This window comes from Ixodes scapularis, unplaced genomic scaffold (genome assembly GCF_016920785.2).
Source record: "Ixodes scapularis isolate PalLabHiFi unplaced genomic scaffold, ASM1692078v2 PGA_scaffold1__304_contigs__length_218370807, whole genome shotgun sequence".
In the NCBI taxonomy this organism is placed as follows: domain Eukaryota; kingdom Metazoa; phylum Arthropoda; class Arachnida; order Ixodida; family Ixodidae; genus Ixodes; species Ixodes scapularis.
Window position 1 is genome coordinate 182,640,386 of NW_024609846.1, and position 9,097 is coordinate 182,649,482.

Genomic DNA, 9,097 nt, shown 5'->3' on the forward strand with positions numbered 1-9,097 from the left:
GCCAAAACTCAAAATGAAATAAATTGCTGGTATCGCTGTAGTGACACAAAATACGACCCCAGCCAAAATATTACGTCCGGGGGACGCCGCATTCTCAATTAATGTCGATAATAAAAATGGGACCCGCCGCGAGCCGCTGCTCCTTAGCGGGCGGCCAGCGGGTTGCCGATCGCTAAAGCAACGTTGGGCCGTGACTTCAGGATCATTCTCTTTTTTTTTTTTTTTCTACGGTCCAGACGGGTGCACCCATTGCGCAGTCGAGCAGTGTAAAGTAAGCTTCTTTGGGCCGCTGCCACCACCACTTCAGCTTGTGATTGGCGTGTTTAGCCGTTGCTTTTATCTGCAGCCCGTGTAGATTCGGTATAGCCTTTTGTTTATTTGCATGTGAGGACTCCAAGACTCGTTTTAGCGAGCAACTCGGTGCGCCCAAGACTGCCCAGCTGTTCCTCGAAAGATGCCGAGTACAACTTGTACCTCTGTGGGCTGCTCAAATAACCCACTGCGGAACCCGGAGGTGCTTTTTCACAAGTTTCCAACGGACCGGAATTCGGAGAAGGTGTGGGTGAACGCTGTTTGACGAGTGGACTTTGGAAAGTCTTAAATGCCGACCCCCAGATCGAAGCTCTGCTCCGATCATTTTTCGCCGGAGAGTTGCGAACGAAACCTACGGGTGTTGGTTGCTTGTGGCTCGTCAGCAAAGGGCTCGAGGCTTAAAAAGGGTGCCGTGCCGTCGCTCTTTGCCCATCGTCCGCCTGCTGTTCCACAATGTTGAGTAAAGTACAACTAAAGGTACTTCAAGTAAAGTACAAAGTAAAGGAGACGTGATGTACTTCAAGTAAACTAGTAACTACACTGGGTGCAATGTACTTGAAGTACTATAAATGCAATGTACTTCCAGAGTAAAGTACAAGTATTTTAAAACAATCCTTCATGATGCCCTTTCGTTCCCCTATACATTTTTTAACTGGTATGCATTGCCCAGGGGTAATCAGGGGTATGACCTATTTTCAAAATCAGCGGCGAATCTTTGATAAAGCCAAATAGCCATAGAGCAGTTATTCTCAGGAATAGAGCCGAAGCCAGAAGTCCCGCTTCTGAATTTGCCGCCGCTTGCACTGGTATATTGCACCCAAGGGGGTTAAATGTACTAGGAGAGAGCATGACATCAGCCCCGTAGCTTACGCAAGCAATCCTCTCAGACAGGAGTATCCTCTCCTTAATGAAAAAAAGAACAGTGAGTGTGAAAGCGAGGTGGTGATAATTAATCATAATGTGACACCTGAGATTGAGGTTTGAAAAAATTAAGGAACTTTCAAGTCAAAGGAAAAGAAAAAAGAATGTCTCAAAACCTTGTGGCATTCTCTGTTGTCTTTTTCTTCGACCTGAAAGTTTACTTTTTCTGCACCACAGTCTCAGGTGCTACATTATAATTAATTTTGCTCTTTTAGTATTTTAAACCTCTTCGCTTTCGCTGACCTACCGAGAAGTAGCGAGACTTGAAAAAGCTACGGGAAAGCCGCCTTCAGAATAAACAGAGCGATGCATCGTCTCCTCCCGTTTCTGGTGAAAGTAGAATATCTCCACCAGTATTTCTTCGAAGTTGACAAGGCATCATCTCGTAATACAAATTTAACAAAACCAAATTTGGGGAATGTACTTTGAAGTCGGGAATTGTACTCTGCTCGGAAAATACCAGGAAAAAATACTTTAAGTAAGGTACAAGAACACACTCCGAGAATGTACTTCAAGTAAAGTAGAAGTTTCATAAACCTACTTCAAGTAGTACTTTAAGTACAATGTACTTAAAGTACTTCCCAACACTGCTGTTCCAGCACGAGCGTTCAAACCCGTTACGCAGCAGTATTAATTAACATTGCGCTTGTGGATACCATAAAGGACTAAAAAATCGCAAACATTCCGATTTGTAAGTTACAACACTGTAATTTACCCGAGTTCGGCTGGTTGTAAATATAATATTTAACAACGCAAAAAAAACAACAATAAAAAACACTTGCTTTAGTCAAAAGTAACCAAGGAAAACTTTTAAAATCCTATGTATTCCAATAAAAAACAATTGTGGTTGTGGGGTAAAGAAAGTGTTCTCACCTTGCTAACATCCTCTGTTTTCCTCTATCACCCACAAAAACTTTTGCTAGCTTTGAGAAGAAAATGCCTGCCTATAGAATTTTTTATTTTTTTTATTTTAGAATGCGACACATTTTTTAATTTTTTTTTTTTTTCACAAATCAGTTTTACCGTTTAGACAAACTCATGTGGTGAATTAGGGTCGTAGCTTACAAATTTGGCTTTTACGCGCCCGAGGAAAAAAGAACGAAAAAACAGTCGTGTACAGCCCAGCACACGTGTGTTCGACCGCCGCGGCCCATGCCGGAGAGCCTCAAAGCTTCGTGTCTGGGACTGACCCGCAGCGCGAAAGAAAGTGAGAGGGCCCCTAGTACTGTACATCACTGGCAGCGCGGTGTAAAGCAATGCCGCTCCATCCACGGAGCCCCCATAACAATTTAAGCCTAGCGACGAGTACGGAAGACCGCACGCACAGCGACAGCCGCGGAGTACGGCACCAAACGAGTTCACTTGTTTTCCAGTCGCTTGCTTTTAGGTATACAAGCGACGAGTACGGCAGAGCGCACGTACGGCGGCGGCCGCCGAGTATGGCATTGAACGAGTTCACGGGTTTTCCAGTCGCTAGCTTTTGGGTATACGCACTAACTCTTGCTACATATGCTGGATAACTAGCACGTATACAGAATTAAAGCAAAATCAGCTTACCTTCTATCTTTAGACGGTTAGCGCAACAGAGGTAGGTGCCGTTTGGCCTGCGTACTCGTTGAACGAGAACGATACTGACGTCACGTCCGCACAGCGGCTTATTTCCAGTGTTGCCGGGATCTTGAGTGGCTAATTTCGGTTTTGTCGGCCGCGCCCCAAACAAAACTTTAAGGCGTCAATATTAAAACTACACACAATAACGAGAAAAAAATTACACCTTGTAATTCAGGGACGCTGGCTGCGCTAATAAGAGTCATAATCCCAAAATTGAAAGTATGAACTGGAGTTGCCCTTTAAATGAAAGCTGACTCCTCATGAATATTACTTGCACGGGGTCCTTTGGTTCACAAAAAATTTACAGCATGCTGCTCTGTCACTGTGCATTCCTTGAGATTGCATGCAGTGATATCTCGTTGATATGGACGTTTCTGTTCCCAATAAAAAAAAAGCTTTCATGATGTTAGTTTTCCTTAATTATGAGACAAAAATGCATATAATTGCCCAGTTCGTCCCCGAAGACGTTGTCAACAAAGCGGTGTACCTATATTAACAGGGTTCACACTAATCACACATATGTACCATCTTGAACTATTGACAAAGTTGATGAAGATCCCTGGAGACAGTTGCTATATGAAACTTCTTGCAATGTAACACCCAAAGTCATCCTTGATGACCCCAATAAAGTATATTCCTTCTCTCTCTCTCTCTGCTTCAACTAGAAATAAGAACATTCCAGCCTGTGGCCCGTTACAGCTACTAAAAAGGTGCGCAAGTGTGAATCTTGGCATGAAAAAGGTGCATCAGGTTTGGTGATATCCTTAAAGGGACAGTGAAACTATCTTTTTTTAAAAGAATTTGCACCTTGTATTTTTTATATTCTCTACCTTGGTACAAGTGAAAGGAAATGTACGCTTTCCCTTGAAATGCTGAAACTTCACTGCCAAACTGCAAAAAAAAAACAAAAAAAAAAAAAAAATTTTCCCGATTTCTTGCTGCGTGCAATGTCGTCGGAACCACGGTGTCACATCGGTGAGAGTACAGAGGTTTTCATGGCAACATCTCTCAGAAACCAACAAAATCATTTCCACCCCCTTGCTACCTTCCCCACCTTTTCTGTGGTGAAGTGCCTTTTGTCTTGTTCGCTCGTCGTGGCCTTCAATGATGCTAAGCGGGTGCGGTGCTCCAATATGGCCAAAATCGAACCTTGAGAAGTTAACAATCACGAAGAGAAGGCTGGGGGCTCCGAAGACAGGACCGAATGACATCACTGCACACCTGACTCGTAAGACAGTGTAAGTTGTGATGTACCTAACCTTTGATTTGTTTTACCATATTTAGAGAAACTAGAACACGCAAAAAAAATAAGGTTTTATGTTCTTCATTCTATAGGTGGTATAGACCAATTCCCACAATTAATGGGCCAACGTTTAAAAATTGTTGCACCACCCCCTAATACTAGCCTCGATGCCGGAAGACAAACCTACGAATGACTTCAAAGGGGTGCAGAGATTTCTCCTCACCCGGTTTTCTTCGAGCTTGAGACGATTCCTTCTTTCAATCTCCTCTTCGGCTGCATTCTTGAGGCCCTCCTTCTCAAACTTCTTCTCCCACTTGAATGACTTAAGCAGGTTTGCATCCCCAAATGGGTTGTCCGTGTTTGTGTAGCCCTAAAAGAAGCAGAGTTGTCCCGTAACAATGAGATAAAGAAAACTTCATTTGAAATTCTGGTAACACACCTAGTTATTTTACTCCTTTATTTCAAGACCCTCAGGGCCCATAGAGCATTACAGAGGGAGAGGGCAAGCAAAATGACAGTGAAAAAAAATAACGCGATAAGAATACAAAGTAAGCAATCTTGTTAGAAAATAAATAGTCTGGCACGTTAGCAAATGTGGTCGGTTAAAACCTCTTTAATAGTTGATGGTATGCTTACCACAGGTGCTAGAATGTGGTTCCAGACGACGTTCTTGTTATGAAGGAGTCGACATATACTGACATTTGATAATGAGGTATGCCGACTTTAAAATTAAGATCAACTCGTGCAAAAATGTACGAGGGGTTAAGGAATCATTCTTTTTAGTGAAGCGTTAGAATGATAAATTTTGTATAAAAGGCATGAATGAGATAATTTACGACGCAAGGACGATAGAAAACGCTGCCGAAAATGAAAGGTTTGGCAGCGACGTGTACGGTGATGTGCTTGCGTCAGTTATCGTCCTTTATGCTTACGTATTTGAGTCCGAAACACAAAGCCGGAATGCTGCCAAATAATAATGCCCGGGTATATTTCCATGCAACAGTGATAGATCACCGCACGGGACGAAATGCTCTAGAGAGGGCAAGAACTCGTTTCAAACACAATGCAACAGTAAGGAGCAGGGAAGGATGTTAATATAAAGCTAAACAAATGTTCTGGTAAAAATAAAATGAAAGGAAGCGAAATAAAAGTTTTGTTTCTCACCAGGTATTCTTCGTCCCATCCCATTTGGGCTTTCCGTTTACGCTCCTTGGCTTCCTGAAAGCGGTCATTTCCAGACGTAAACAAGAGTCCCTCAACATAGGCACGATGGGTATGTTGACAAACACAAACCTTCTTTGCCAATCGCCGCAAACGCTTCTGCTCAGGAGTCTCAGTCGCCTTCAGCGCTTCCTTTGCCTTCCTGATGGGTGCGAAAAAGTTAATGAATCTCGGATATGAAACAGGTTTCGACAACTCCGCGCGCTCGCGCACGACCGGCGTCGTTCAATCAGACTTACTTCTTTTCTAGTTTCAGCCGCTGGCGCTCCTTCTCCAACTCCTCTATCAGCGGCACGGTAGACGTCTTTCTTGGTCTCCTGTTACTGGAATCCGAAGAACTTGCAGAACTCTCTGAAGAGCTCCGCTTGCGTGTTCGGTGGCTAGATCTTCTGGAGTCGGGACTTGAGTCATTTTTGCGGCTATGTTTCCTCTGTTTGCTGACGAGGGCCGACTTCGGCGGAGAAGCCAATCGACTGGAAGGAGCACAAGTACAAACACAGGTGTTGAACGTTTACGGTGAGCTGTCAGGCTCGAATACTTTCGAAGAAGCTAAAGGAGGAAGCCAGGCAGGGTGCCCCTCTGAGTTACTACGACGTTGTCGTACTTCACGTTTACACCGAATTCCGTTGTGCGTACTTCTAGAAAAGCTAGTACATTAGAGCTGCAGCTTACCGCTTCTCTTTCTTGCGAACGACACGATCTCTGGAACGGGATCTGGATCTGGACTTGCGCTTATGCTTGGAGCTACCCATCTCGTACGTTTCGTACGCTTTTCGACAACAAGCGGGCGGCCATGCATCCCATAGAGACAGCTAGGCCGGAGGTCTCCTTTCAAGCTCTTTAACGGTTTACTCACACGAGAAGGCGCTACCTGTTTTTTGGCATTTGACGCGTTTTGTTTTGTAGATGCCTGTCAAAAAAAATTTAGTAAAATCGAGTAAAATTTGGGTTCACGTCGCACGCCGTGGCAAATTTAGAGAGAAATTTGGAAAGTCCTACACCCCCTTTGAATTATGCATGTGTAAACATTTAGCGCGGGATGGAAAAATCTGCATCTGGCCCTGCGGCTACAGTACTGCGGCTGAAGTTGTGGTTGTGCCGCGCATAGATAGATGAATGGATAAATACGGCTGAGCCCTTTGGATCGGGCGGTAGCTTACGCCACCTAGCCATTTTGTTTTAGGAGGAGTGGCGCTGCGCATACGCAGCGCCACTCCTCTTCCTGGCGAGGCGCGCCGATACTTGTTAGAAGCACGAGGAGCAGACGATGCGGGAGGCTGGTGCACTTGTCGGGCTGGATTCGCACTTTGTAAAGTAATGTACCGAATGCAAGGGGTACCCAAATGTCACAGCATCGTATTAAACAGAAAGGTATCCGCGTCCCGAAAAGTTTTATTTGGTTCCTGGGCCCGTTTTCTCGAACGCTAACCGTGGTTTAAAGTTAACTATTGTCCCTAGAACGGGGAATTTTAGGTCACGTGACTGGGCGAGCAGGTGCGCCGAGGTGGTGGTGGTGAATACGTTTATTTAAGGAGAAAAATATATATCTCTGGAGACTCGAAGTTTTCATGACGCGGTGGCCTCAAGGCTTGGCATCGTCTCCTCGGTTAAAGGTGTTAGATGGAGTTTCCCAGGTCTCCCTCAGAAATATACTCTAAGAGAGATCTGAGGATCCTGGTCTTGCGTGAGGTGTCGCCCGCTGGGTGCGTCCAGTCCTGCAGTTTTGAAGGTCTTTCGTCATTCGCCATCTTACTGAAGATGAGTGTTCTGAGGGTGGAGAGGGCCGCACATTCCCAGAGTATGTGTTTAAGTCTGGGAATGGATTCCTCGGCTTGACACCGCTGGCATCTGGGGTCGGGAGGGACAGCGTAGGGTTGTTGTTTCTTAAGTCTTGCCAGGTCCATTTGGTATCTGAACCTGGGTGTGACTGCTCCTCCTGTGCGTATGCGGCGGAGGATCACCGATTCTTTTCTCTTGAATTCTTCCCTAGGGAGAGGATGTTGGTCTGGGGTCCATGATCTTGCCAGAAGATGTTTTCGTGTCTTCTGGGCTAACCTGAGTTCCTCCCTTGGATCGTATGGGGGAAGCTCAGAGTCTTGTTGCTGTGGTGTTGAGCCTGCCGTAAAGGACTGAGACAACAGGGACGGTTGTGTGAGATTCCTCATCGCCTGCTGTGCAGCCTCATGGGCTAGCTCGTTGCCCGAAATGCCTTCGTGCCCGGGAGTCCACTCGACATTAATTTGAATTTTCTTGGATCTGTATAGTGAGATTGCGAAGGCGAAGATAGCGACAATGGTGTGGCTAGAAGAGGACCTGTATTTCTTGAGTTCTCTGATGGTGTCTTGCGAGTCGGTACAGACGATTAGCTGTTGTTCGTATTGTAGATCGGGTACTGCCCCTCGGATGGCTTGCAACACCGCCTCCCGTTCGGCGAAGCCCGGCGTGTGGTGGCCTCGAGGGTTACCTTGAGTCTCTGTCCAGGTCGCATTCCCCTGGATATATGTGGCTGCTGTTGCCCAACCCATAGAGGAGATGCTGGCGTCCACATAGGCGATCATGTTTTTTTCGTCCTCAACAAGCTTAGCCAGCTCCTTGTTGTGCATGCGAGCGTAGTGTTCTCGTCTTTTCTTGTGCCGCGCAGCGTCCATGTTTCTTGGGAGAGGTTTGCACCCGTGAGTTACGTCAATGAGTTCCCACGGCGCTTTGCTCGGCGATATGGGGGCCTCTTCTTGTATCTCGATTCCCATGTACTTAGCAATTTTTCTTCCCTCGGTTGTATGTTGTAGACGGGATAGTTGAGCCTCCTTCTGTTGGTTCATAAGGTCTGTGAGTTCTGGGAGGAAGATGCACTTGCTTACTTCCTCTGCCGAAGTGTGGCGTGGGAGCCCAAGGATGGCTTTTCTTGCTCCGTTGATCATGCTTTTAAATCTGGAAAGATGGGTTTTCGTGAGCCGGTAGAATCTCGCCGCATAGGCTATTTTGGATACTAGCACTGCAGTCACGAGTTTTTTGGCTGTTTTTTCCCCAGCTCCTCCCATTTTCGTGGATATTCTTCGGACGAGATTGATACCTTGTTTCCATTTCTTGGAGATCTCGGCCAGCCAAGCTTTGCTTATTCTTGGCTTGTACCCAAGGTTAATTCCAAGGATTTTAACGGAGTCTGCTTTTTGGACTGGGTCTCCCGCAAAGGTAAGACCTAGGTTTTTGTTGACTTGATTGCGGCCGTAGATGGTATATTTAGTTTTTTCTAGCGATGGGAACATTCACACATCAGCAAGATATTCTTCAATGGTGTCGAGTCCCTTCTGCAAGGCGACAACTTGGGCTTCGGGAGGCCCTTGATGCGTCCAGATCGTGATATCATCTGCGTAAATCGTCGCCCTGAGGTTGGGTATTTTATAAAGTTTCCAGAGGAGTGGTGCCATAACGATGTTGAAAAGTGTAGGTGACAACACTGCGCCCTGAGGAACTCCAATGTTATTTTCTTGAAGGGTTCCTTCTCACACTCTTTGTCATATCCAGCTCGGATTTTGTAGACCCGTCCCGAGAGAAATGATTTCACAAAGTCTAGTTGTTTACCCGTGAGGTCTTGCTGCTTCATCTTGCCAATGACTGATTGATGGGAGAAGCAATACCTACAAGCAAAATGGCCGCGACGTCGCTTAATGAGGGCTAATAGTTCTGCTTGGTTCTGCCGAACATTAATTTCGATCCGACTGTTATATTAATGACGCACCATCAACCTATTAGCACGTCAAGCAAAGCGGTAGTTCAGAGGGACAACTAAGC

At 45.8% G+C, this 9,097-nt stretch overlaps 2 protein-coding genes across 2 annotated transcripts; both read right to left on the bottom strand.

Annotated features, from left to right (window-relative positions):
* Positions 1-4,217: 4,217 nt before the first annotated feature.
* Positions 4,218-6,145, bottom strand: LOC120841015 (cactin). The gene is made up of 5 exons (XM_040211852.3): positions 5,981-6,145; positions 5,548-5,781; positions 5,381-5,450; positions 5,252-5,305; positions 4,218-4,457 (listed from the first exon to the last, which is right to left on the bottom strand). The coding sequence occupies exons 1-5, from the start codon at positions 6,058-6,060 to the stop codon at positions 4,218-4,220; spliced, it is 678 nt and encodes a 225-aa protein (XP_040067786.2). The 5' UTR covers positions 6,061-6,145.
* A 717-nt stretch (positions 6,146-6,862) lies between these two features.
* Positions 6,863-8,435, bottom strand: LOC115325010. The gene has a single exon (XM_029985707.4). The coding sequence runs from the start codon at positions 8,344-8,346 to the stop codon at positions 6,925-6,927; it is 1,422 nt and encodes a 473-aa protein (XP_029841567.2). The 5' UTR covers positions 8,347-8,435; the 3' UTR covers positions 6,863-6,924.
* Between the last annotated feature and the right edge of the window lie 662 nt (positions 8,436-9,097).